At 54.7% G+C, this 26,757-nt stretch overlaps 8 protein-coding genes and 1 non-coding gene across 9 annotated transcripts; 4 read left to right on the top strand and 5 right to left on the bottom strand.

Annotated features, from left to right (window-relative positions):
- Positions 1-253: 253 nt before the first annotated feature.
- Positions 254-1,523, top strand: GLOTRDRAFT_129332 (uncharacterized protein; the record flags this gene model as incomplete). Its single annotated transcript, XM_007868016.1, has 5 exons — positions 254-454; positions 569-757; positions 876-922; positions 974-1,388; positions 1,440-1,523. The coding sequence occupies 5 exons, from the start codon at positions 254-256 to the stop codon at positions 1,521-1,523; spliced, it is 936 nt and encodes a 311-aa protein (XP_007866207.1).
- Positions 1,524-4,899: 3,376 nt separating this feature from the next.
- On the top strand, positions 4,900-5,944 carry GLOTRDRAFT_60927 (uncharacterized protein). Its single transcript, XM_007868017.1, has 5 exons — positions 4,900-5,103; positions 5,156-5,232; positions 5,291-5,423; positions 5,488-5,629; positions 5,687-5,944. Exons 1-5 carry the CDS (start codon positions 5,080-5,082, stop codon positions 5,794-5,796), a joined length of 486 nt encoding a protein of 161 aa, XP_007866208.1. The 5' UTR covers positions 4,900-5,079; the 3' UTR covers positions 5,797-5,944.
- A 3,886-nt stretch (positions 5,945-9,830) lies between these two features.
- On the bottom strand, positions 9,831-10,630 carry GLOTRDRAFT_111103 (uncharacterized protein). Its single transcript, XM_007868018.1, has 2 exons — positions 10,488-10,630; positions 9,831-10,431 (listed from the first exon to the last, which is right to left on the bottom strand). Exons 1-2 carry the CDS (start codon positions 10,590-10,592, stop codon positions 10,045-10,047), a joined length of 492 nt encoding a protein of 163 aa, XP_007866209.1. The 5' UTR covers positions 10,593-10,630; the 3' UTR covers positions 9,831-10,044.
- Positions 10,631-11,039: 409 nt separating this feature from the next.
- Positions 11,040-13,901, bottom strand: GLOTRDRAFT_76344 (uncharacterized protein). Its single transcript, XM_007868019.1, has 3 exons — positions 13,733-13,901; positions 13,541-13,677; positions 11,040-13,485 (listed from the first exon to the last, which is right to left on the bottom strand). The coding sequence occupies exons 1-3, from the start codon at positions 13,840-13,842 to the stop codon at positions 11,270-11,272; spliced, it is 2,463 nt and encodes an 820-aa protein (XP_007866210.1). The 5' UTR covers positions 13,843-13,901; the 3' UTR covers positions 11,040-11,269.
- A 37-nt stretch (positions 13,902-13,938) lies between these two features.
- On the bottom strand, positions 13,939-14,044 carry GLOTRDRAFT_t82. Its single transcript has one exon. It is a non-coding gene; the product is annotated as a tRNA-Leu (tRNA).
- A 283-nt stretch (positions 14,045-14,327) lies between these two features.
- On the bottom strand, positions 14,328-14,865 carry GLOTRDRAFT_42353 (uncharacterized protein; the record flags this gene model as incomplete). Its single annotated transcript, XM_007867944.1, has 2 exons — positions 14,328-14,585; positions 14,614-14,865. Coding segments are annotated over 2 exons (510 nt in total), but the record flags the coding sequence as incomplete, so codon positions are not given.
- A 1,134-nt stretch (positions 14,866-15,999) lies between these two features.
- GLOTRDRAFT_111105 (uncharacterized protein) lies at positions 16,000-16,469 on the bottom strand (the record flags this gene model as incomplete). Its single annotated transcript, XM_007868020.1, has 2 exons — positions 16,000-16,167; positions 16,228-16,469. Coding segments are annotated over 2 exons (284 nt in total), but the record flags the coding sequence as incomplete, so codon positions are not given.
- A 1,799-nt stretch (positions 16,470-18,268) lies between these two features.
- Positions 18,269-20,468, top strand: GLOTRDRAFT_138753 (uncharacterized protein; the record flags this gene model as incomplete). The annotated part of the gene is made up of 2 exons (XM_007868021.1): positions 18,269-18,439; positions 18,501-20,468. The coding sequence occupies 2 exons, from the start codon at positions 18,269-18,271 to the stop codon at positions 20,466-20,468; spliced, it is 2,139 nt and encodes a 712-aa protein (XP_007866212.1).
- Positions 20,469-25,389: 4,921 nt separating this feature from the next.
- Positions 25,390-26,745, top strand: GLOTRDRAFT_129336 (uncharacterized protein; the record flags this gene model as incomplete). Its single annotated transcript, XM_007868022.1, has 2 exons — positions 25,390-25,560; positions 25,622-26,745. Coding segments are annotated over 2 exons (1,295 nt in total), but the record flags the coding sequence as incomplete, so codon positions are not given.
- Positions 26,746-26,757: the final 12 nt, after the last annotated feature.

Consider the following 26,757-nt stretch of genomic DNA (forward strand, 5'->3'; position numbering starts at 1 on the left):
AACGTGCGATCCCACTCTCATCTCGTCTTTCCAGCACCCGCCCCGCAAGCTCAAGCTGGAGTTTCTACTGCACGCGCTCACGCTCACGCAATTCGCCCCATTGAGGCCGTTGATCCTCATATTTCTACTAAGTTTTTCGCTCACTCTCAATAAACGCGAGAGGAAGGTGAACAAAACGGGCCCTCTCCCCTGGCCGCTCCCCCCGTCTGTGAGTTCACCAACAACGCGGTCCACCTTTTCTGTTGTCACGACCATGCCTTCTCCAAACGTGGTACCGGGCTCGTCCACGCGTGGTACGGGAGGCGATAGTCCTGCACCCGAGGTCCCAGCGATACACGACCTCCTGAATTCAATGAAACTCAGATTGAGCTTCATGGATCGGGAGTTCGATGTATTAGGCAACGAGTTTACGAGGCTCGCGGTGCTCGCGAGTGCCCAGAAGGCAGCGGAGAAGGTGCGTCCGCCGCCGCAATATCTCCGGATGTCGCTTCGAGTTCCGCTTCGCCTTGCCGTCGACGAGTCCGTGAAGTGCAGTTGAATGACTTTCTCTCTTCTCCTTATCTCCTAGATCCAGGCTCTCCGGTCTGACCTCGATGTGCGAGACTCGGGCCGAGTCGCGCGGATCGAGGAACTGAAGGAGGAGCTGTGGAGGGGGCTTCAGCAACGTGTTCTGCACGACCTCAGTCAACAAGCAGATGCAATTATAAAGCGCCGCATGGCTGACAATCCGGCTCTGAAGACAAGAGTCGCGAGCGAGGTTCGTGGTCGTCCTTGTCGTTCTGTATTTCTTCTCTTCGTACTTGCGCTGAAAGCGGCACTCGTACCTGCACTAGCTTAATTATCAAATTCCGGCCTCACTTGTGGTACGGTTGCAGGACAGCAAGCGTCGTCTGCAGATAGTCCAGATGGATCTCCAGAACTCGTAAGTGCCTAGTGAGCCTTGAAGGTGTGCGTCGTCTGAATGGGAACACAGCGAAGCTCGTCGCCACAATCACAATGCCACGATCAGGAGTCGCTCCGTTAAAGAGCCTCTCCGCCCCCTCTTGCGTCCGCTGGCTATGCCTTTGACCTCGCTGTCGTCATTCCCGAATGGGATGGTCGTCCCGGTTACACCAGCCCAGCCCGCGCCCCCGCCTGTCACCCCCGCCACGCCCCAGCATCGTCCTGCGTCGCTGTCGCCGGCGAGTGCTACTACGGTTAGTTCGGACTCCAGCTGGGATACGGACGTCCCGACGCCGTCGGAGCGGTTCCCTCGCGACCTGCGAGAGCTGGCCAGCTTCGACGACGACCGCCTCAAAGGGCTTCTGCTCGACTATGGCTTGGGAAATGAGGGGGACGACATGAACAACAGGGAAAAGGAGATGAATACATTCCTAGCTCACATTGGGGTGAGTCGATATGCTCGGAGTCCGTGGCTGAGTCTTACTGGGTGTGAGTAGGTGCCCCTGCAGGTCCAGCCTACCTCGGCGGCTCCGAGGGGGTCGGGTCGGCATCCGAAGCCCGTGTTTACCAGGACCTACTAGATGGACAGGGAAACGTCATGTGCTATCTGGCGAATGATATCCTATTTTATTTGGCTTGTGCTCTCTGTATTCTAATGTGCCCCTCTATCGTCGTTGCTGCTGCTGCTATGTCCTGTTCAGAGTTGTTCTTCCATGGCGAGTGATTTTTCTTGTCCTCAGTGCACTGTGCACGTTGTATAATAGTATATCCTTGATGACCGTCCCGCATGTCACAGTATTTCCTCTTCTGGCATGGATTTCACCGCTTTCGACGTATGTAAAGTCTACGAGCGTCGCGGTAGAATTGCGCACATGTACAAGACACAGGGCGCAGAATTGAACGGCTTTGCCCCTGTCCACATCTTCGAGCTAGGCACCGAACTGGAACTTACCCTACGGAAAGAGAGGAAGGAGAGACGCCACAACGTTTGGGGACTCACGTGATTGACGCGGTCACGTTGACGGTCGGTCACGGCGCGCGTAGCGATCGCTGTGACTTCTCCCTGATTCCGAACCGCGACGACGTAGGACGACGTTGGCTGATCCGTTTCTTAGGCTGTGGACACCACTTCGAAGGTGTATGAAATGTTATGTCAAGCAACACGAAACGGACGCGCTCTCAAGGCACCCTTCCCAACTTCTTCCCGTCTCTCGAACGGTCGCCGTTGAAGGAGGCACGGACGGCCGCCCGAACCGTCAACGCCTTGTCGAAACCTACGACGTCAAAGAATATCTTCCCGAGGATGGTGGCTACTGCGAACGCGATGGATGAGGACAGGGCGAAGGAAACGGCAAGTGGTGCGGAGGACCAGACTCTGCGCAAGACCAAGAAGAGACCCTCGTCGGAACGAGGGATCGAGAACCAGATCGCTGCTGGCGGTGGAGAGGAGAGGAATAGTAAACGGGCGCGTACCGAGTGAGTAACACCAGGCTTCCCTGAACCCTTTGTAACGACGTCGAATTCCTCAGAGAACCCAGCCTACTTGCGAAAGACACTCGGACGCCCAGTAAGAAGCCGTTGTCAACAGCAGATTCGACCTCCTATGTGAAGCCTATCACTCCTTCGCGTGCTCGATCTGTCCCGCCGCCCGTTACATCCTTTCAAACGCAACTGGTCACTCCGCCTACTTCTTCCGAATCCTTTTCCAGCAGCACAGTCCCAGTCATCCCCCATCTCGATCTGACTAAAGTCACCCCGTCGCCACGTAAATCCCCCAGTAAGGATCGGCTACGTATTACATCTCTCTTGCAGGAGCATGTCGCGGAGGATCAGGGAACCCCTGCCCTGACGAAGACCCCAAAGGTTCCTCAGTCTACGAGCCCTCAGAAGCCCCTGGCCGAGCTTGCTTTTACAGACGACCCGAGTAGGACACCAGGTCACCAGTTTAATGATACCACCCCATCGTCCCCGCTCACTCCCGTGCCTCCCACCCCCTTCCTCCATGGGCCGAGACCAGCTGGTACAGTCGGCAGGAGCGGCTTGCGCGCGGAGATCGAGGATGAGAACATGCAAGGGTCAGAGGCAAGTCGTAGATATATAGCTTTAACGCGCCAGCCTTGACCTTAAGATGACTTCAGGACGTGCCGACCAGCCCAATTGAAGGCCGAGCATCGTCGCCCACGCCGTTCAAGCCCGCTGAACTTTTGGCACACCTGCCGTCGATTGACACAAGACCCGACCAGGGCGCTCCAATGTCTACCTCCGACACGACACCGGACTCGACTGACGCGAACGACAGGACTGCGCCAGCACCTCCGGGTCCAAGCCGCCTTCCCCGACGATCCCTAGCTCCGCCTGTTGTCGCTGCACCCACTTCCACTGCGAAATCCGAAGTCCCTGCACCGGCCAGCTCTTCTGCTGCTCAACAGCCGTCGAAGAAGCACCCCTCGACAGGCGCGATACGCACGAAGACCAAGGACAGAGCTGCCAAAGATAAGGTCCTGGGCAGCGGCAGAGTCACGCGGAGCGTCGCTCTGCGGATGAAGGCCAACTCAGCTTACAAGACGCCGAGCAGTAGCAGCAGCGGCGCTAGACCCGGTAAGGCTTGGCCCGCTCATTGCAATTCCTCTTCTGACATGGGTTGACTCAGAATCCCAACCCGCTAATCCTTCGACGCCTAGCTTGAGCAAACGGAAGTCTTTCTCTTTCTCCTTCGCGGTGCCCACCGCCTCGTCGCTGTCCAAGACGAAGCCTCCTGCTCCCCCGACGACGCCTGGAAAGCGACCCTCGACGCCTGGCAAGCCGCTCCCGCTGATCCCCGGCACTAATAAGACGCCTACGAAGCCGTCGTCTACCGTGGCGAGTACTAGCGCTGGTACCGGCATTCCAATTCCTCGGCCCGCGGCCTCCGTGGCTCCGGTTGAGCAGAAGAGCAGCTTGTCGAATTTGTCGATGGCCCTGGAGAAGCTGAGTCTGCCTCCGCCTTCGCGGCCGTCCACAAGCCTCGGATTCAACCATGGTGATGACGATGACAAGTCTATGGAGGCTACCGTCGAGTCTACGAAAGCGGAGACGCAGGATGATCTCAGTTTGGGCAGCAGGAGAAAGAGTATTGGCCCAGCGGGACTCAAGCGCTCCGCGACGGTCGGCTCGTTGGAGGCCTCTACATCTCTTCCTGAACTGGGGCCTAGCAAAGCTGCCCCCGAGTCTACCGTTGGAGTACCGGCGGTCGCGCGCGTGGTTGGCCTTCCCGAGCCTGTCGCGAAGCCAGTAACCGCAGATCCGAGTGTCGCACTCGCAAACAAGAAGGCCACCTTGGATTCGTGGCTCACGAAGGCCCGAACTGCGAATGGCTTACCTCGCCCGGCACGGAGTGGCGCCTTCGGTGGTGGGCTGAGCCAGGGGCGACCATCAGCTTTTCGACAGAAGCTGAGTCGGCAACCCGCCTTGCCGGTCATTGAAGGTAGTCCTGTTAAGGGCGGAGTGGCGAGTTTCCAAGAATCGCCTGGGGAGGTCCCGGACAAGCATACGGATACGTCCTCTAGCGACGCTGTGATGAAAGGGGAAGACGTGTTTGGGACACCTGTTTCCCAGATACCTGACGATAGCCAGGTCCCCCCTAGTTCAGAGAAGGGCAAGGAGAAGGAAGCAGATGGATCACTGCCCGCTAGAGGTGGTCCTAGTACCTTCCGTCGAGATGCATCTCGGCGTGCTTCCCTCGCGTCGCAGGCCTTGTCGCAATCTCTATCTTCGCTCCCGCAGACACCTTCAGCCCCGGGCACCATGGGACCGCCTCCCGTGCCGTCTGGAAGCGGCAAGATGTCCAAGGGAGCTGGTGGCGGGCCTCCTCCGTCTTCTTTCAAAGGAGTCTCTGGGTCAAACACGACAGTATCGGGGCGACCCGTCAGAGCTGCGGCTGCGGCTGCAGCTGCACGTAGTGCCCCTGGGCTGATCGGTCGCGGCGCCAAGGGCAGTGGTAACGCCAATCATGTCTCTGCTGGTCGCAAGACTCGCGCAGAGTCTGCGCCCCCGGAAAGCCCAGCAGCAGCTGGTGGATTGGACGTCTTGAAGGATTGTACGATATTTGTGGATGTCAGAACGGACGACGGGGATGACGCTGGATCGCTGTTCGTTGAGATGTTGATGGGTCTGGGAGCAAAGGTGAGCTTCCTTGATGATACACCGTCAATGCTGGTAAGCTGATGATTCGAAGATTCTTTCTCGTGTGGGTAAGAGCTGCACGCACATAGTTTTCAAGAATGGCTTGATGAGCACTGTCACGGGATACAAGTACGGATTTACACCACTTCGCAGTGACATACGTGGTCTAAAGAATTCTTCGGTGCAGGCTTCTCAGCGACCCTAAACCTCACGTGGTAGGCATTGCATGGGTGGTGGAGTGCGTGGAACAGAGGGCCAAGGCCGAGGAATCTAGGTTCATCGTTGACCTCGATGGCCTGGGTGTCGCTGGTACTACCAAGGTACATTTTTTTCTCGCAGACGATAGGTATGATGTGATAGTTTACCTGGTCCTTTCCCTCTCAGCGTCGCCGCGCATCCATGCTGCCTAAACACATCCCAGTCCCGTTACAAGGAACTTCGCACCCCGAACCTTCCCCAACAACTGCGCCCGTAGCAGCAGACACCTGTGATAACGGAGATCAATCCATGGACAGCTCTTCTTCAAGTGAGCCCTTGTCTCTCACTTCTGGAAAGACGCCGGTCTGATTCTATTACTTTCTAGCGATAGTTTTGGACGAAGGTCCTCTTGCTACTGGGTCGCAGCAAGGCGATAGCTTACCTCCTCTGGAACGTGCGAGACGACGAAGAAGCACTCTGTTCGGCCAATCTTAATCTACTGCTGTATTTCATTCAGTCTCGGTCACATTTCCTTCGGTATTTAAGGAGTCAATGTCCATATCGCCAAAGTAATTTTCGATAGGTAGTAGAGTGGCATGAATGTACCCCGTCCTGTGGCGCTCGCCACGCTGTATACTCTGAGGCATCACCAGGAGGGTCTCATCTTTCCTGGTCATGCGAGTCATGTAATTCACAATAGTTATCATAGTGGTTTCGACTTGAAGTATTTGGAACGAAATATGCGAATATACGAGTAGCCGGTCCTTGCCGATGAGTCCAAACGGTTCCGAAGTCTGCCGCCTCTCCTCATTGCCATTCACTGTTGCCACTTGGTGGCACTTGGTTTGTGTCTCGTCTCGATCGTTCTCAAGCTTTCACATTCAGACGGGCTGCTAGGGGCATCCACTCCTCGACTTCGACATTGCGCTCGTTCAAAATAACAACGATATATCAAACTCATGGCTTCCACCGTTTCTGGCCTGTTGACACTCCCGAACGAGGTCCTGCTTGAGATAGCCGCATCTCCTATCCTATCGCTCGAAGACGTCTTGGCCGTTCTTTCCGTGAGTGCTGAGTAGTACTGGACACCTTCAAGGCAGCTCAGCTGGATAGCTCTGAGGTCGCCCCACGATGTCCGCAGCTTTTGGTACACCATTCTGGAACGAACGCGCGCGGAGAGGTTTCCACTACCATATCCTCGTTTGGGAAATATTTTGGGGCTGATTCTCCGGGAGCTTCGGGACATTCCCTACGGTGCTTGACGCCTGGAGTGTAACTGGCGCTCCGAACGTCCGCGTATTATGCGGCCCATAATCACAGTAGTCAGCGACAATCCTCGGCTTAACATGTTATACGCGATCCGCGGTACTCCTTTCGTCGTGTTGCTCGATCATGAAAGTGGCTTTGCTAGTCTTTGGGACACTGTCCGAAGGACCTTCTCTCTGGCCCATATCGGCACATGTCTGCACAGCATCGCTTCAGGAGCATACGAGCAGGAGGGGAAACATACTATGGTTGTGGTCATGAGATCCTCATCAGACTTCGATCAGTGGTAAGAGCCGGCCGATACTTACACTGGAGTCAACATTTATCTATGCTACAATCTCCAGCATAGTCTCCGTTCTGTGCAGCGACTACACATCGTTGGTTGATCCGACGTTGAAAGTGGTTTGGCGCCGCCTCCAGCCTGAGTGTCAGGACGTTGCAATCTCCGAGGATGTTTTGATCACGATCGAGACAATCAGTACGGACACGCTTCGCATCACCTCAACCAACATGGGGAACGGGACAGAAATAATCATGACGCTGGCAGTCACTGAAAATGGTCACTCACCGTGCAATTCTCCAAACGTATCTTGGCGACGTCTACATTCTCATGAATGACGAGAGTTCCTGCTTCGTCTACTACTGGCATCGACGCTGCCTGCCTTATGGGGATTCGTTAGGTTGCGACCATGAAGAGTTATCTCTCCCGAAGAAATCTACGAATAGGGACAATGCAAGTATATGGCATGCGGCAATGAATCCTATGTACGGAGCCGCCTTCTCATTCCTTTCCATCGGCAGCAGCAACGAGGGTGAGGAGGTGGACGACATCGTAGATGAAGGTGGTCAAAGCGGACGTTCCTATGTTACCTATTACCCGGTGCAAGATGTCCACTCCTCACCAGGATACCCTCTTTCCTTCCCCTCGGATACCGGTTGTACCACCAACCTCCCAGGCCTTCCCTTGAACCGTTACAGCAGCGTCCTTCGTCTCGTGGGAGATTCTTACTCCGGGAAGTATGTGTTAGTCACAAAAGAAAACTCTGGCCCCCACCTACGCCTACTCTCTTTCGATCGACAGCTCTGGCAGACGACAATCAAAGACCAGTGCCGTTCTTCATCAATTTCCGGGAAATATCCACGATGGCCTTGGACGACTGTCGAAGTGTCGTTATACCACTTGACTTCTATGGGAATATTTTCTCGATTCCTTACGCTTAGCTAGGTAAGTCCAAGGAGCATGGATTTTGAAAAGATCTGATGGTTTTGACATCATTCTCTACCACAGGCGCATTCACTTGAAGCAAGGAATGTTTGCGGCGCACTAGTGCTTTCGCTGATTTACAAACCCAGCACGCCGTTCTTGTTACTCGCTTCTGGGACAGTGGGACCTGCCCAAATTGATAATCCTTGATGTACCACAACACGCGGGCTATTCCCGTTATCAATATATGCTATGATTTTCGACTGCGGCTGAGAGCTAGCGACACTATGCTTCGTTCCGCTGGATAGGGTACAAGCTTTGCTGCGTGTATGGAACGTGTAAATCCACGAGGTAAGAACCCCGTTGCTGCGTAAGCCTGGCGTTGACTGTATTCATACGGACCATGATGCTAGGATAAAGGCAGTCCTATCACGCAAGCCATTCCTGGGCACCGCAGCAATGCCTCGGCATGTATGGTATCATTCCATCGACTGTTGGCCCACTTGACGTAGGTATTCGCTTCCGGGTATCTCGGGAGTCGAATTCTCCTGCGTGCTAGTCTGTTTCCAGGTAGGCATGACCTAGAATAGCGTGCGTAATCCGTCGTCACTGCAAAACACTAAGCATGTGGATTCCTACCCTTCAGCGTCAACTTTTGTGATACTCTACCTCATTGTTGGGTTCCTCTTCATTGGAATCCCCACGGAATGTCCCCTCCAGTGGTCATTTTTGGGCGGGCATTGAGATCTCTCGGAAGGAGGTGATGAATCACCTGAAAGCAGTAGGGTCGGTACTTTGTCTCTGCAATTCTGACAGCGTGCTTCATATGATCGGAGAAATGGACCGGAGGCAAAACAGACTCATGAGCTTACTTCCATTCATACAAATTTTATCTGTGATATTCTGTTTACTTGGAACGATTTGACAGGCTATCCTCGAGCAGTGGGCGCTTGGGAGATACTATGGATCTGCCAATTGGCGCCATTAAGGACACCTAGGGAGGTTCTGTTAGATTGCTGACATTCTGCTTAGTTCCTGTCGTCCGTCACAGTTGCTCGCCGCTGGCACGGTTGACGAGATCATTCGCATCTTCCTCTGCCATTCGCCTTTTCTCACATGCTTCAGTTGTAGTGCAAATTGCCTCATTCCCGTATGCCCTACGCAGCTCATTCTCAGGCTAGTCGGTGCTGTTGACTCTTCGCTAGCGGTAGCCTTCTTCTCCAAGGCTAAGACTCCGAGTGCGCGTAGAGCTCCGGGATCCTTTCTCCCAAGCGGGCTACGCCAATACTAGATACTCCAGCCTCGCAGCTAGGGGGGAAGAATGATTTCTCTGGTCGGCGACGCGTACACGACAGGCGTACATGGAATGTATGGTGAGCATCAGCCGTCATCAGAACGCCAATATCTAGCATGCTGACGACTTATTTTGCTGGCTTTACTTGCTTTGGTTGTCCAAGACGACGAAAGTTTTCTGCCCAACCAGACATGTACGTCGTTTTCATGCCCATCGTTTGCGCAGGCGGAAATCAGTGGCCCGGCTCCGCCGATAAGCGCGGGCGGCCATCCAGGGCCTGAGTCCTTTAGAGTAGACCGGACGATTGATCGGCGGCTGCACACCGCCGACGTCCGGCATCCCCTCTGCATTCTCTGGGGGGGGGGGGGCGGGCGGCATGACATTTTTCGGAGGTTTGGGGCGATGACTGGTGAGTCAAATTACATGCGATAGGGCAAATACTGCTACTAGTGCATGACGCTGAAAAGTCAGTCCGTCGGACGAACGGGCCCCTTATCCGAGTTCGTTTCTTTTTAACCCCAGTCACGCGCGACCATCATTCGTGGCAACGGGGATTGATCATGTGCGCACTGTGGCTCTGAGACCGGTATAGAGATGAGCTGTCTCCGGTCGATGCTCGCATTCCGGGTTACAACATCTCGAGTATCCCTGCCTCACAGTGCCTTCTTGGGCATTCAGATACAAAGACCCACAGCCCAGGCCTGACTTTTTATGATAGAATAAATATGGTCTACCACATTTGACGTCAAGATGCCTGCTGGTGTAAGGTATGTAGTTCGTGATTGCGCTGCAATATCGAACTAAGTACGGATTATCGGGGAAGATACAAAATCATACAGAATGGTCCGACTCAAGCCGAGTTTGTGGATGGTGCCAATTCAAGACGGGCATGCGCTCTAGGAATGTGGGTATAATGTTGTCTGCTACGAATGCAATCTTCCCATATCAACGACTGCGAGCAGTCTTCCTCTATCACCCACTACGACCGCAGTCTTTCTATCCAACCCTTTCGCATTGTTTTATCTGAATGATTACTACTCTGCGAAGGGGTTGGAGAAGTCGATCGTTGTTTTGATGTAGACTGTTCCAGATATGTCCCATTCTTGGTATCCGACACTTCGTCCTCCTCGCTCGCATATTGCGGAGGGGCTTCTGTGGGGGCTTCCACGGTCACTTTGGGCTGGACGACGATATCGATGATTTCGTAGCGCGCCAAGGTCGAGATCACCGTGGACCATGACATGGGGGATATTCGGACCTTCCTCGTCTCGTGGTGTAGCACTGAGTTGATGCAGAAGGAGATATTCCCGTGGTCTATGGTTCCAAGCTTATCCGGGAATTGTTGGACTGCGATGGCGACAGCTCCCTGAGGGTGAGGCAAATATATCAGTGGCACTCTTCACGAAACAACATAAGACATGCCTGGTGATCAGAGGCTGGTGGCACATAAACCATCTCTCCATCCAAACGATATGTCACGGTATCTGGGGATAATTTTCGTGCTGATCCTTGCTGCTTGTGGGACATGGCAAAGTGTGGAAGGAAAGGCTGATGGCGCAACCGGTGGGTGTGGTCTTCCTAGCACAATTTCGAACCAATATATATATATATGTCCGTCAGGCATAGCATGCTAAGACTCTTACAGGCCCTTCGGTCGGTATAGCTACGTGACGTCCGCACTTACCACTGCTGTGAAGCTGTACGGCGCCGCCACGCACAGCCCGGACGAGAACCCATACTGAACGTTTGATCCCTGTATATATAGCCTCGATTCGAACACTCACGCACAGCCTTACCTGTACGAACAAATTTGGCGCAGGGCATACAGCTCATATGCACTAGCACGGCCTATGGAAGTTCGAGCTTATAGTCAGTGCTCTCTGAGCTCACGATCCCACCAACATTACGTTGTCCAGCGTATGGTCACCGGCACTGCAAGCCATGTCCTAGGACAGCCAAGTCATGCACGGAAATCCCCTTTCATAGAATCATCTCTGCCGCATGACAACACTATGAGCTGTTATATCCCGAAAGGTCACGAACTATCGTGCTAGGTGCGTGTCCGCTCAGCATACCTAATCAGTCAACATCGCGCTGCATGCAAACCTCAGCAAGGTGTAGTCGCCGCTCGAGGCCCATCGCAGCAAAAAATGTCTCCATTCCGAGCCCAGCTCGAACAGTACAGATGAACGCATCCAACGTTTTCATTCAGCGCCAATGTCTGCCAGTAAGTTGAAGAAGCTGCTTCTTGCAGATGGCGAGACAGCAGCAGCAGCTTGCCTCGGAACGGATCCAGCGTCTCCGGATCGTCCTGTGTCCTTTGACTTCCGACTTCGGTTTGGTTTCTTCACCTTTTCATCTGTAAAACATTCGTCTAGACCATCCACACATGCTTCCCAGACGTCCGCAGTGGGCATTCTTCCATGCGTCTGGAGCAAGGCATGGAACTTACGTCCCGAAAAACGCCGTACGGGACTCGGCACCCGACGGCCCAGGAGCAATGTCTGCGACAGCAGCATGACCGCCTCCATTGCAGCGGAAATTTGTGCGGTCAATTGAATACTCCTGTCCTCTATCGCAGGATCGCCGGCATCCCCTGACTTGGTTGCGTTTTGATCCGAGGAGGACGGCGATGAGCGGAAATTGGCAAGGAATGCCTCGGCCTCCCTCTTGGTCCACATCTCTTTGAGTCTGTCTCGACCGTTCCCGTTCTCGACAGCTCGGGCGTGCATCCGGCGAATTACCCAGCGCACGGAAAGCACTGGAACGAGAAAGTCCCGCTCGAGGTCTCGTACCAACGGAGTGTCGGACAACAAGGCATGCAACAATAGGGTGAAGCGCATCTCTTCTGGAAGCAATTGCACGGGCCCTGTGGCCTTCGCATCCGGCATACCCCCTAAAAGGGAGGATAGAGATGGTACAGTGACATCCTCTGCTGCGAGCCGGGTACCCCTTCGAACATATTCAGTTACAACCTTGGGTTGGCTGCGACTTTCTTTCTTCTGCGAGGAAGCAGACAACCTGGCTGCCGATCCGTCCGCAGACGGATCGAGTTTCCGAAGAGCATCTTGTAGCGGAGATAAGGGGTCTTCTTCATCCGAGTACTCCTCTACCACATCAATTAACTCGTCCTCGTCGTCATTTTCACGCTCATCATCATGTTCCTGATCACTTCCTGACCGCATCGGCAGCCCGACACCCTGGTCTAGTAACGCGTAGCACCATTCACGTATAGGCCTCCCGATGGATCTTGCCGTGTTCTCGAGATCAGGATTCTCGAGGAATATCCTGGGCCAAGATGAGCCCGTACTGACGGGATCCAGCGCCCTAGGCGACAGGTCTCCTTCCCTATAAGCATTAAGATACAAGGCGGTGACCCTAACTGCCTCATCCTCTGAGCCATCCATCTGTAACCCAGGAAGAGAACGGCTCATCATTTCCCAGGTAGGGCAGGCGGTGGGTTCGTGCAATGCACACACATCACTTGGCCAGAGACCTTCCTTGCCAGGCCGAGTACCTTCGTACCTCGGGATAGCATATTGCAGGGTAGTCTCCACGATCTTCTCTACGACTTCTTCTTGTTCCCCGGTAGATAGTGCACCAGGGCCCCTTAATAAGAGAGCCGAAACGGTCCTGCCAATGAGATCCATGACGCTGTTCACCTGGTGCTTTTGTTTTCGCTTGTGCGACGATGCCGCGGACAAGATGGATTGCAGGGTGGTGGCGACGTGGGTGATACGCCCAGATGCAGTGAGGCGCCTGTCGAAGAACAAAGAGCGGATATCCCTTTTGTTCACAACCGTTGACGACGATCTATTGTAGTCATTCCCGACCAGTGCGCCTAATAGTGGTAGAAGGGTGGCGGGGATCTGTAGGTGGTTCGCTAGTGCTGCGGGGCTGTACACGGGCAGCGAGACGGTTAGGTCAGTGGCCTCCTCGGGTGGCACGAGCCCGACACTGCTCTTCGCATCACCCCTGGCCTTTTTCTTCCCTTTCTTATTCACGACGACCTGGAAGTCGCCGGTATCCTCGTCACGGGTGTCATCCTGTTCCGACGAAGTGGCGCTCCATACTACCTCGCTCATCGGTATGTACCCGAGGTACCCTTCAGAATTGAGGACGACAAAGTCAGAGTCGTTACCGAGGACGTAGGCTCCGATCCGCCCAGCTAACTCAACAGCGTAGGGATCCCCCTCTTCGTCCGCGAAGTGGACTTGCAAAGCATCGTTCGACCGCGAAAGCTCTTGCAGGGCCAGAACACACGCATCATAGCAAAGCGGAGGTAGCATGCGTGATTCGTGCAGAAATCTAGGAGTAGATCGCGAAACCGCAGATGTTCGGAAGAAAAGTAAGGACGGCTGGATCACATTCTCGTTCACCCGTCCAGTCAGCGTCGAGAACTTTAGACTTGGGTATGGACCTGCAGATACGCTATATTGCAACGCATATCCAGGATGCAAAGGTCACGTACTCACCGTCGAATACGAAGAAAAGTTGTACCCCGATCTTCAGCCATGCCTCTGCTGCATCCTGAACGAGCTTTCCGAACTCCTCGTATTCCCCTCCGTAAACCCAACGGAGACCGGACGAATTGTAGAGTTCATAGATAAATCTAACGTGACCGGGCACTACATCAGCAAGACTCGCGCGCTGGATAGAAAACTCACGACCAGCCGTCTACGACGATGTTAAGTGGTCCCTTCAGGGGAGAAGTGATCGTTCTTGACACCCCGGGACGGTTCTCTCGAAGATACGTCGTCAGACCGTTCACTCCCATAGCATCATTGGAGGAACCTAGATAGTGAAATCTCTATTTCCTACGTCTTGCGATCGCGCTGTGCAGTAAAACAAGTGCAAAGCAAGCAAAAGTTGATGACAAGGGTGAGATTCGAACTCACGCCCTTTCGGACTAGTAAGCTGCTGCCACTCAAAGTGGCTAGTCCTGAAACTAGCGCCTTAGACCGCTCGGCCACCTTGCCATAGTAAAGGTGTCGCTATTCAGTATTAGAAAAGCATTTGGATTGGGCCCTCGTTCACAGCTAACGAAATATGGCTTCCAGATCATGCACCATCCCTCCCACCGTATCCCTCGCATACCTCGCAATCAGGAGGACTAGATTATCCACATGCACAGGCTCCGGAAACCTCTCTGCGAATCCGACTCGATGCTCCTGTAGGAAGTCCTCATCCGCATACAGCTCTTCCCTCGGGTAACTGTACGCGGCGTGTTTGCATCGAAAGACTCCGATATAAGAAGCAGGCTTACCCCCTAGCGACCCACTCATCTTCCAAACCTTTCTCCCAGTCCGCAGCATCGCGTAGGAAGGAAGCGCAGCGTCTGCCGACATCGTGCAGTAGCAGTTGTTCCACTTCGTTCAAGTCGGAATGGAAGAGCTGATTTGACTTCTGCTTAGTGAGCTTCGGAAAGTACTCTCGCATGTACTCGGCCAGCTTCTCTTCGTCTCCGGTCCATAGTGAATGTATATGCTGCGTTGAAGACAAGCTAGAGCATTCACGGACCTCTGTAAGACAAGAACGTGCCACTTACAAGCTCACACAGTCTGGATGTTATTTCTGTGTATATCTTCCGGGTCTTTTCCTCTTCGACCCTTCCAGCTATCCGTTCACATATGGCGCGTTCCTTCTCGGACAGCAACAGTACCTCTGCGTCCGCGGCTTTCGCATAGAGTTTATTCCATTCGAGCGCATCGCGTGCCGTCTTCACCGCTCGTTTGCGGACCATCTCAATCTGCGCTAACAGATCCAGCAGCGACGGTATCTGGGTCCGTATGAGCTCGGGGAATATTATATTTTGCACTGCATAGACCAGCAGGAGGACAGGCGGGCATTCGTTCTCATCCACGGTCTTAAGGATGTTCTCAGTTACGTAGCCTACACCCGCTGGTATGATCAGCGAAGTCCTGGCTTCGAACTAGGTGACGCACTGTATATGTCTTTGTGTGCCTGCTTGTCGTAGCCCTTTTCGAAGTCAACATCGTTCACAGCCTCGATAAGAACGTCCATATTGCTCTTTCCCGCAAAAGCGTAAGTCGGTTTTAGCACAACGGAGTTCGTGGCAACATGAACTTGAATACGTCACATTCGCGTGACGCTACGCGTTTATGGGTGACGTTGTCCATCTGGTGCCACCGAGGCGCCACATGTGCGTACGTGCGACTGACCGAAACGGCGACGCCTAGAGGCTAAGGTAGCACACTATATACACCTCGTATCTTCCGCTCAAAATGTCCAAGTCATGTAGAGAGCACTACTAATACTACTCAGCGACAGCTCCGGGCACGCGGCGCCTATCATCACCCCGACTAGTACTGCGTCACCTGTGCGTGGCTCGCGCGACTTACAAACAGTAGTTCGTCCGCGAACTTGAACGTATGATCAAGACTCGGATTTCATTCAATTCCTACCGAAGCTCAGCGAGATTAGTCGATGGTAAGTCAGAAGGCGTGGCCGCATGGCAGCTGAGCTACCGGCGATGGCGAGCCCACGAAAGGGGATATCCTACCGCCTCATACAGGATACGCCCGAGGCGCGTCCCCTCCTCCTTAGGAAGGCACCGAGAAGCTTCCCGCAAAGCAGGATGGCCGCCCTAGTCCCGGTGATCGCACCCCTGGCTTTCGCACTTTGAGGAAGAGCGACAGGGAAGAGGAGAACTACGAGGGTCCATGTCACATTGGCCATCGCTCCGACAACAAGCCTCCAGCGCCAGAGTTGCAAACAGGACCCAGGAGATTTCAACTCGACAAAGCGAAGACGAACCCGGAAACGTCGGTTTCACCCCTAGCAGACGTAAAGGAGTGCAAGAATACAGAATTGAATTCAGTGAGTACACTGACATGACTAAACTTGCATATGGATTACTGAATTTTGGTTAACAGACGCCTTCCGAGGAATCATTCGAATGAACCAACCTCAACGGCGACGCCAACCCTTGCGAAGGATCCACGGCAGCTCTAGGCGCGACCGCGACTAGAACGACCACCATTGAGTCTGCACACTCAGAGGATGATCTGTTTGATCTGACAAGGCTCTCCCCTCCAGATCATCCCCTTGCATGACATACATCGGTCATGGGGTGAATCACCTTCAAGAGAAACATCAGTATCGTCAAAGGTTACTGTGGACTTTGACTACGACAATGTACCAGGATAGAACCCGCCTGAGATTCCCTTGTCCGGGTCGCCGTACAGGCACGTATATCCGCCCTCCTCTTCGTCCCGCACTCATTTAACTTCCACCAGTCCTTCATAACAGTCGCAAATTGAACCAGAAGAATCTGAGAGGAGGACAAGCATTTGCATGCTGAATCAGGGCTTGGAGAGAAGGGGGGAATTAACTGGATTCCGATTCTTCGTTTGAAGTGTGTCGCGCCTTGATGTAACATCGCATTCGTAGCGAGAACGATTTCCAGCCCCCGTGCCGTTGATGCCTGTCGTGGCAAGACCGCTTGCATAGCAGTTGCTACCGGATGTCCCTGTTACTTATCGGAGAGGTTACATCAACGCCGACCAAGACTCCGTTCGTGCAGCAACTGCCTCCCTTGTCGCGGGAGACGGGCTCCTGCATGAATAGTGTGGTTATCCATGTAATCCCAACAGAGCAAGACATAAACAACGAGCTTCAGTGCTGATAGGTGTACGACTGAGAGCGAGCAGTAGGAAAACAGTGCGTCGTAGTCCGACGCGTCGAGAGCGCAGGCGAGTGTGGCTTCGCACGTTCCGCTTGTTTCCGGCGAACGTCAATTGGCCACGATTCTCCTCTTCTGCGGTTCTGAGCTGTGGCTCTGTGCGCACTGCCCTTGCGTTCGAGCTCTTCCTCGAGCTCATGCGTAAACGTTCATATACGTTCATATCTCCGGGCGCTGCATAGTGTCTCGCTCGGGATCATCTGACATAGGTCATGCTCGTCTCCGAGTCAAAGGAAAATACCACATACCCTCTCTGGCAGTCATGATTGCAGCGAAACTCAACGCATAAAGGCCACGTACATTCTAACCATTCAAAGAAGAGAACATGGGAGGTAGGAACTGCGTGGACTTGGTGATTTCGTCGCAAGCGCCGACACATCGAAGTCCGGTGCTCGTCCAATGCAACTGCAACCATTTAAGAGTGCATGCACGTGCATGCTTTGTGACAGACATCGCACGTCAACGCGCCGCAATGCGGAATACAGACCGACGTGCTTGAATATATCAATATCATCATTACCTGGCCACAATGAAATTTATATCGAAGAGGCATATACTGCAACCGAACGAGCAGATGCAGTAATCGTTCCAACCTGCAGCGATGACTCCGGCTTCAAACGGTCTACCCCAACATTCTCTATTGACGTTTCCTACCTTAGGCTCATGTCCAGTCGAATTGACGTTCCTCCTAGATAGTGGGATTGAGAATGGTTAAGCCAAAGCCAACATGGCTCAGGATACTGTCGGATCACAGGTTCCATATCGAACACGTGCCGGACGTGGCTCAAGAGACGATAAAATAGAACTGGTGCACTCCATGCTGCTATTTGGCCAGTCGTATAGGGTAAACACCAGAGTACACCACCGCCTCCAGTCGCGATCGTCCTCAGTTTCAAGTAAATTCGTGCTTCCAAACGTAACCGTCGTGGACACAGTGGACCAACTACTGAGGACTGCGCCACTGCACCGAGACTAGTGGCTTTCTAGTGGCGAGTGTCGTGACTTCCAACGATTCGCATAAGGCACGGAGGATTGCAATGCGGGTATGTATCCTCGGTAGAAAGATTAGAGATATAGCAAGGTACTCGAGAAAGCAGAAGGAAAAAGAGCGCCAGGGCACAAGCATCGCCAGGATAAACATATAGCTCGAACTTCCCAGGCCCTAGACACCCCGCGCCACACGAACCACACCGACATCACCAAATCCAGCGTTCAGAACCACCACCCCCTCCTCGAGGCAGCGCTGTGGCGGCCTAGAATCCAGGGAAGTGAGTCACAGCTAGATGGCACAGAGGATCGCCTGAGTAATACCTTCAGGGATATAGAGAGATGCGTAGCAATTGCACCAAAGCGGGAATAAGAGAAGTTGCATTTGCGGCAACCGTCGGACCGATGCGACCCTTGACCCTTGATCAGTGATAAGAGGAGCGACTCCCGTCGCACCCTACTCACTCGCCGACTCACCTCGACATTCACTTCACCATCGCTCACAATCGTCATGTCTTCCACCAAAGTATTCGTCTTCGGCGAGCAGGCGAGAATAAATCCAGTACAATTGGGCCACTATGCCACCAAACACGTTATCGATCAATCGAGAGAAGTTGAAGCGACGGTGGCACATGGGCTTACCACTGACCAGACCGCGACGCCAACGAACGGCAATGTAACGGTGAGCGCTATGTCCAGGTGTTGCGAGTTTTCATACGCGGATATCTAACTTCAGTTGTTAGTCGAGTCCCATGTCTCGCATAACTCCTGACCTGCATGAATGTCACATCCCCATGCCACCCGCTGTGGCCGGCGACACTACCACCCTCCGCGACACGTCCGCCGCACCGACTCAGCAGGGATGCTTCGGGCCAGAGCAAGCTTTCCCTCCCTTCAGGCCCAATTTGCCGCCTCGACTAAGGAAAGCGAGACCAGGTCGGCGCGAGCGAGCATTTCTACGCCTCCAACGGGAGGCAGGTGTTCTCCAGGAAACCGCCGCACAGCAGCAAAACCAGGCGACTGACCCTATAGCAGGTCATGGCACTGTCGAAGCAGGGATGGGAGCAACAAATGTCGTGCTGCCGTTGCCGGGGTCCAATGGAACAGACGAAGTGTCCCGTACACCGGGCGACCTGGCTCCTCGTCGGAAGGCGAGGCCGGGAAGACGGGAGCGAGCCTTGCGACGCCTTCAGCAACAAGCGGGGATTCTTCAGGAACCCTCCACGTTGCAGCAGGTTGAGGCACCTGGCCTGCGCACCGGCCCTGATCCGACTCTGTCGCCGACGCCGACGACTCCTGCGGATACGTCTTCACTGGTGGTGGAGGGGGATGTGGTAGGGAAAGACGGTGTTCAGTCGTCCCCCGACCAGCAGCTTGCCGAACTCGCGAGCACTCTGGCTCAAGGCCAAGCCGACGACGTTCAGAAGGCTGCCGCCTCGCAGCACGACCACCCCTCCATTTCCCCGCCTCCTTACGACCCGATCGCGCTGGGACTGGAAGCGGCGCGATTTATCCTGCAGCAGCATGGATCAAGCCAGTACCCGACAGAGGCGATGGCGCACGATCAACCACAGGAACGACACCTCGTGGACTGGGCGCTCCAATGGCAAGAGGCCGCGTCAGGACTTCCGAGGGACGGTGCTTCAACGGCCATTGTGACGCTGCCTCAGATCCAGTCCGAGCAGGCTGAGGGCGGCGCACCCCTGGGGATGGCCAATGTCGGGAGCTTGCCCTCGCATCACTGGCAGCCGCAGCCGTTCACGCCAAGCATGACTCTCAACCAGGGCGGAGCGGTACCTATTGGCAATTTGCAGAACGACGAGTACGAGGCGCCGTACGCCTTCCCCAGCGAGTGGCCCGTCCCTGCGACACATCAGGCACCTGGAATGATGACGCGAGCACCATACGAAACGCCTATGGGCACTATGCTTGAACAAGCGCGAGCCTTCCCTCCCCAGCAGACCGGAGCTCCGTATGCCCACGAGCTGGTCCAGTTCCCCGCGGCGCTCGAGCCACATAGTCTCCCGCTTTCGCAGGCGATATATCCCTTTGTTGACTGTCCGGGACCCTGTCCCCCGAACTGCCCCACGCGATTGAGGTTGGCGCGAGCGCACCAAGGCCGCCCCTTGTCGCGTCTTCCCTATCCAACACGGTTCGATCCTTTCAGCGACGATTTGGACAGTCAATGGGAGGCGCGATACTATCCTGCAGCGGACGCGGGGGAGCCTAATTCTCTTACCTCACCGATTTCGCCCGCGACAGCGACGTCAACATCCGCGCCCACGCCGCGGACAGCCGGTCTCAACGCTGGCCATAGTCCCTGTTCCTCGTGCGAGCGGCTGGCGCGGGCTGGCGAGGAGATCCTATACACCACATGTTGCGGATACAAATCGGCCACTGTACCCGCTGGGGACGATGAGACGGACGGGGTAACAATGGCGATCCCTGTCAGACGCGAGAGGAAGCGCGTTGCCCTTGTTGGCTCGACGCCCTCTTGGTATCTTGACCAGCGGCAGGCCCACCGGTATCTGGCGCTGCTTCGATGCCTCGAGTACCACGCGATCTTGCGCGCAAAGGCTAAGGAGGCCAACCCCGAGGACAGCGACCGGCCTCCGCTGACGCCGCTCTGGACTCATTTCCCCGAGCTCCTCGAGCCCATCTCTGAGGTGCCGCCGCAGAACATGCTGCACCTCCACCTCAGCGGAAACTGAGACGGGCGACGGCAACACGGGCCAACACGGTGGAGGGGTCGAGCGTTGAACAGATAAACGATGAGCGATAGGTTTGCTGTCTTCTCGGACGGTCTCAAGTGGTCTCAGACGGATATTGTACGAATAACGTTGATGTAAAGTTAAAATGCACCTCTTGGCCACGCTATTTTTTATTTTGACTTTTTTTCTCGCTCCTCTGCGCGTCTTGAAGCCTTGAGGTACCAGTAAATTGAGTTGCACATAATGGGCGCCAATGGCGTCCCAGGGGCTGATAGACGCCCAAAGAAACACGAGGCATATTATCCGGCAACGACCGAAAGCAGATGAACCAGCCAGGTTCGCGCCACCGTCCTTGTTGAATTCCTCTCGACGACTGCCATCGCCTCTTCTTGTGTCAACAGCTGGTACCTGCGCCGGGAGAGCGTCGGATAGTAAGCTTGCAACGTTACGGTTAGATTTCGGTAAGCGGTGTGCTTCAACGAGGAATGCTGGTGGGTGAGTTGCCAGGTAATATCCGCGCTCGACCGGTGTTGAACACTTGCAGTCGTCACCGTTGATTTGCCACAGCGAGATGAAGTCAAGGTAGGCTGCCTGGATTCTGAGGTACCGCTAAAACGGACTACAGATCAGCGCAGTAGACCTCCAGGCCGGGCCAGTTAGCGAGTGCCAAAATATATCGGTGTCCTGTCAGGTATCTTCATAGATTGTGATTAAGCAACCCATGACTGAAGCTCCTTTAGTCGCGTGCACGTCGAGGACGCATCGTTGTTCGAGGCAACAGTCCCGATAGATTGACACCACCAGGACGACTCAAAGAAGGCTTCCCGAGCCCTCTTAGCTCCAGTCAGCCTATGCACGCCTTCCAGCTAGCAAATACGGAGGCTCACTGGCCGTTGTCAGCGGGCTCAGGGACAGCACCACAGAATCGAAAACTCTGGCGGAGCAGATCCGTGGAGTGCATGCGAGGAGGAGGGCAGGGTTATCGCGCCCACGACGAGTCCTTCCTACGATCCTGATTTGTCGACTGAATATCTACGATTGCGTAGGATGCGCGAGCCTAGCTTGCTCCACTGGCATGACCGTATCATCCGTCGTCGCGCGCCGCCATAAGAAAAAAACGAAAACTTGCATTCCAACTTCCGAGGCCAGATATTCCACTGCTACAGAAGAGTTGTTCCTGTGTTTTCCCGCAGGAGGGATCAACGTTCCAGGACTAGTGCGTGAGCTGACAGTCGTCGATGTTGTCGTGCAATTATCGGGCACGTTCGCCAAAAGTCCAGATCTTCGTCGAGCTGCCATATCGCTGGAGCGCGTGCCGAACGATACAATTGTCGTTCTTTCGAGCCGTGCGCTCGACGACTGTATTGACAGTAAGCCGCAGGCTGCGTGAATACATCGATGAGAAAGCCGAGTCACGGTGGCCAGCAGCCACCGCGGCCCTGCCCAAATTAGTGTTGGCCTACCGCAAATAGAGTTTCGGCGTTGCCACGAAAGCGACCCGCCACTGTCGCGGTCGATAACAATGACATGAACTACACCGTCCCTCGATGCAATTCAAGGTTAACTTGGCTAGACAACTCTGGTCTGTAAGCGAGCATGGTGCAAGATATTCTGCGATGGCACGTTACATGCGGCGATCGCCTCAGCAGAAATTTCCAACATTCACATTTGTTCTTGAACTCTGAAATAATGCATTTGGTCTGAATGAACCTAGGAGTGTGGATCGAAGCTGGGGGGGATCTTGGTAGGTTGTGTACGCAGCATTGGCGAGTAGGGTCTCGGGACTGGAAAGATCGCGAGAAAGTCGCTGACGTGTCGGACACAAGCTTTCGGTCAACGGTCGGTCTAACTCAGGCGGATAGCCATCATAATTGTATTCTACAATTACGCACAGGCATGAACAGAGCGTCCGCGTTACGAAGTAAGGCACTGGGAACCAGGAATCTCGGGACTAGCGACAGCTAGGGTGGACGATTCGTCCGCGCGTCCGTGAGCGGGGACTCCTACAATTCCCAGCACAGATATCGATACCTACGTCCCGTATCGTGCCCGCGGATATAAGCCAATTCGATCCTCAGCTCAGGAGCCGCGCCAAGTGATACCAGTCATGTAGGCAGCTCCTGGACAGCTCGGACGCTGTTCGAGCGAGGCCTATTACATATCATCGCCGCGCGGGTGTAAAGGTTACTCAACGGAGAGTCCTCTACGAGAGTCGTTCGAGACTTAAGTACGATGATCACACTAGGCAATACACCAGACCAAGTCTATTGCAAAGAGCAAAAGAGAACAACTGAGGGTACATGTGAGACGTAGTCCTACTTATATACCCTACTGCTTGAGAATCTTAAGTAACGGCCGGAAAACCTGGAAGGAGGCAAAAGGTTAGTCCGTCTACGGATCCCTACAGCGGGTAAGTCCGGGTGATGCTGGCCCGAGAATATCAGCTCTGACCTCCCCCATACAGGTGTCACCGGCCTCCTATTGCACACGCCTGGAAAGGCGGCACGTACTACAGTCCGCCCAATACGATGCATCGGAGACGCACTCACCAACCACCCTTGCAGGCGAGCATCCCGTGTGCCGTGTCCCAGAAAGAAACCCCAGAAGCCTAGGGCCATGCAAGAGATCGGAATCTGAACACGTCCTTACTCCACGCTCGGGGACCTGCTCCCGTGGTCGACCCGTTATGACACCCCGGCGGACGCGCGAGCTGCTGTCGACGTCTGGTTTCGCGTGGCTTCAATTTTGCGCGGGGTTACCGGCCGATGCTGACGCCAGTCCCTTTGAGATTCAGAAGCGTCGGACTAAAGCGCAAAAAATCACCCGCGCCGCGCGATAGTAAGCCCCACTGTGTTCGCGGACGAAACGAATTCGTCCGCACCCGCATAACTGTGTCTATGAGCAACGCGTCGCCCGGTGCGCACCGCGCACCCGAGCGCCGGGGCGCTCGTATCTTCGCGACCACGTATCTCCTCTTCGTTCCACACTCATCTAACTTCCGCCAGTCCTTCATGACAGACTCAAATTGAAACCAGAAGAGTCTCTGAGAGGAGAACGAACATTTGCGTGTGGGAGAGAAGGGGGGGGGGGGTTGTCTGGATTTCGGTTCTTTTCTTTGAAGTGTGTCGCGCCTTGATGTAACATGGCGTTCGTATCGAGAACGATTTCCAGCCCCCTGCCCTTGATGTTTGTGGTGCCAAGACCGCTTGCATAGGATTTGCTACTGGATGTCCCTATTACTTATCGGAGAGGTTACAACGACGTCGACCAGGACTCCGTTCGTGTAGCAACTGCCTTGCTTGTCGCGGGAGACGGGCTTCTGCATGAATAGCGCAGTAACCAGCAGAGTAAAACATAAAACAACAAGCTTCAGTGTTCATGAGTGTACGACTGAGAGCGAGCAGTAGGAAAACAGTGTGTCGTAGTCCGACGTGTTGACAGCGCTGGCGAGTGTGGCTTCGCACGTTCCGCTTGTTTCCGGCGGACGTCAATTGGCCACGATTGCTCCTCGTTCTGCGGTTCTGAGCTGTGGCTCTGTGCGCACTGCCCTTGCGTTCGAGCTCTTCCTCGAGCTCATGTGTAAACGTTCATATATGTTCATATCTTCGAGCGCTGCCCAGAGTCTCGTTCGGAATATTCGTCATGCTCGTCTCCGAGTCAAAGGCAAATACCACATACCCGCTCTGGCAGACATGATTGCAGCGGAACTCAATACACAAAGGCACGTACATTATAGCCATTCAGAAGAGAACATGGGCGATGAGAACTGCATGGACTTGGTGATTTTGCCGCAAGAGACGACAAATCGAAGTGCGATGCTCGTCCAATGCAACTGCAACCATTTAAGAGTGCATGCTTTGTGACAGCCACCGCAGGTCAACGCGCCACAATGCGGAATACAGACCGCCGTGCTTGAATATATTAATATCAGCCTTACCTGGCCCCGATCAAATTCATCTCGAAGAGGCATATACTGCAAGCGAACGAGCAGGTTTAGTAATCGTTCCAACCTGCAGCGATGACTCCGGCTTCAAACGGTTTAATCCAACATTCTCTGTCGACGTTTCCTACCTTAGCGTCATGTACAGTCGAACTGACGTTCCTTGTAGAGAATGGGATTAGAATGGTTAAGCCAAAGCTAACATGGCTCACGAGACTGTCGGATTAGAGGTTCCTTATCGAATAGATGCCAGACGTGGCTCAAGAGACGATAAAGTAGAACTGGTGCACTCCATGCTGCTGTTTGGCCAGTCGTATAGACCCTAGCGTTCGAGATCCCTGAGAGATTGTGGTATACACCACCGCCTCCACTCGCGACCGTCCTCAGTAAATTCGACCTGGCCAAGGTAACCGCCGTGGACGCAGTGGGCCAACTACTGACGACTGTGCCACTGCACCGAGACCAGTCGCTTTCTAGTGGCGGGTGTCGTGACCAACTTGCATAAGGCACGGAGGATTGCAATGTGGGTATGTATCCTCGGTAGAAGGACTAAGGACATAGCAAGAGACTCGAGAAAGCAGGAAAAAGAGCGCCAGGGTACAGGCATCGCCAGGATAAACATATAGCTCGAACTTCCCAGGCCCTAGACACCCCGCGCCACACGAACCACACCGACACCCCCAAATCCAGCAGTCAGAACCACCACCCCCTCCTCGAGGCAGCGCTGTGGCGGGCTAGAATCCAATGAAGTGAGTCACAGCTAGATGGCACAGAGGATCACCTGAGAAATACCTTTGGGGATAGTGTGTGATGCGTAGCAATTGCACCAAAGCGGGAACAAGGTAAGTTGCATTTGCGGCAACCGTCGGACCGATGCGATCCTTGATCAGTGATAAGAGAGAACGACTCCCGCGTCGCCCTCTTCACGCACCGACTTCAACGCCCACCTCTACGTCCACTTCACCATCGCTCACAATCGTCATGTCTTCCACCAAAGTGCTCGTCTTCGGCGAGCAGGCGAGAATAGATCCAGTACAATTGGGCAACTATGCCACCAAACACGTTATCGATCAATCTAGAGTCGTTGAAGCGACGGTGGCACATGGACTTACCACTGACCAGACCGCGACGCCAACGAACGCCATTGTGACGGTGAGCGCGATGTCTCCGTGTTGCGAGCTTTCATTTGCGGATATCTAACTTCAGTTGTTAGTCGAGTCCCATGACTAGCCTAAAAACTGACCTGCATGAATGCCACGTCCCCATGCCACCCGCTGTGGCCGGCGACACTACCACCCTCCGCGACACGTCCGCCGCACCGACTCAGCAGGGATGCTTCGGGCCAGAGCAAGCTTTTCCCCCCTTCACGCCCAATTTGCCGCCTCGACTAAGGAAAGCGAGACCAGGTCGGCGCGAGCGAGCATTTCTACGCTTCCAACGGGAGGCAGGTCTTGCCCAGGAAACGGCCACCCAGCAGCAAAACCAGGCCACTGTCCCGATGCCAAGTCATGTCACGGTCGAAGCACGGTCGGGAGCAACAAATGTCGTACTGCCGTTGTCGGGGTCCAACGGAACAGGCGAGGTGTCCCGTCCCACATCGGGCGACCTGCCTCCTCGTCGGAAGGCGAGGCCGGGAAGACGAGAGCGAGCAGCCTTGCGACGCCTTCAGCAACAAGCGGGGATTCTTCATGAACCCTCCACGTTGCAGCGGGTTGAGGCACCTGGCCTGCGCCCGGGCCCTGATCCGACTCTGTCGCCGACGCCGACGACTCGTGCGGATACGTCCTCACTGGTGGTGGAGGGGGATGCAGTAGGGAAAGCCGGTGTTCAGTCGTCGCACGACCAGCAGCTAGCCGAACCCGTGAGCACTCTGGCTCAAGGCCAAGCCGACGACGTTGAGAACGCTGCCGCCTCGCAGCACGACCACCCCTCCATTTCCCCGCCTCCTTACGACCCGATCGCGCTGGGACTGGAAGCGGCGCGATTTATCCTGCAGCAGCATGGATCAAGCCAGTACCCGACAGAGGCGATGGCGCACGATCAACGACAGTACCCAGCTGCCGCACAGGAACGACACCTCGTGGACTGGGCGATCCAATGGCAAGAGGCCGCGTCAGGACTTCCGAGGGACGGTGCGTCAACGGCCACTGTGACGCTGCCTCAGATCCATTCCGAGCAGGCTGAGGGCGGCGCACCCCTGGGGATGGCCAATGTCGAGAGCTTGCCCTCGCACCACTGGCAGCCGCAGCCGTTCACGCCAAGCATGACTCTCAACCAGGGCGGAGCGATACCTATTGGCAATTTGCAGAACGAGGCGCCGTACGCCTTCCTCGGCGAGTGGCCCGTCCC

The sequence above is a fragment of the Gloeophyllum trabeum genome, assembly GCF_000344685.1.
Source record: "Gloeophyllum trabeum ATCC 11539 unplaced genomic scaffold GLOTRscaffold_00007, whole genome shotgun sequence".
Classification (NCBI taxonomy): domain Eukaryota; kingdom Fungi; phylum Basidiomycota; class Agaricomycetes; order Gloeophyllales; family Gloeophyllaceae; genus Gloeophyllum; species Gloeophyllum trabeum.

What these genes read in the sequence shown, in the direction of transcription:
- GLOTRDRAFT_60927 (XM_007868017.1), top strand. Translation starts at nt 5,080, where the DNA reads ATGTTGATGGGTCTGGGAGCAAAG. An exon ending in GTGTCGCTGGTACTACCAAG is followed by an intron (nt 5,424 to 5,487) that starts GTACATTTTTTT and finishes TTTCCCTCTCAG; the next exon opens with CGTCGCCGCGCATCCATGCT. An exon ending in CATGGACAGCTCTTCTTCAA is followed by an intron (nt 5,630 to 5,686) that starts GTGAGCCCTTGT and finishes ATTACTTTCTAG; the next exon opens with CGATAGTTTTGGACGAAGGT.
- GLOTRDRAFT_111103 (XM_007868018.1), bottom strand. Translation starts at nt 10,592, where the DNA reads ATGTCCCACAAGCAGCAAGGATCAGCACGAAAATTATCCCCAGATACC. An exon ending in CACCAGCCTCTGATCACCAG is followed by an intron (nt 10,432 to 10,487) that starts GCATGTCTTATG and finishes CCTCACCCTCAG; the next exon opens with GGAGCTGTCGCCATCGCAGT.
- GLOTRDRAFT_76344 (XM_007868019.1), bottom strand. Translation starts at nt 13,842, where the DNA reads ATGGGAGTGAACGGTCTGACGACGTATCTTCGAGAGAACCGTCCCGGG. An exon ending in ATCGTCGTAGACGGCTGGTC is followed by an intron (nt 13,678 to 13,732) that starts GTGAGTTTTCTA and finishes CGGTCACGTTAG; the next exon opens with ATTTATCTATGAACTCTACA. An exon ending in ACTTTTCTTCGTATTCGACG is followed by an intron (nt 13,486 to 13,540) that starts GTGAGTACGTGA and finishes GCGTATCTGCAG; the next exon opens with GTCCATACCCAAGTCTAAAG.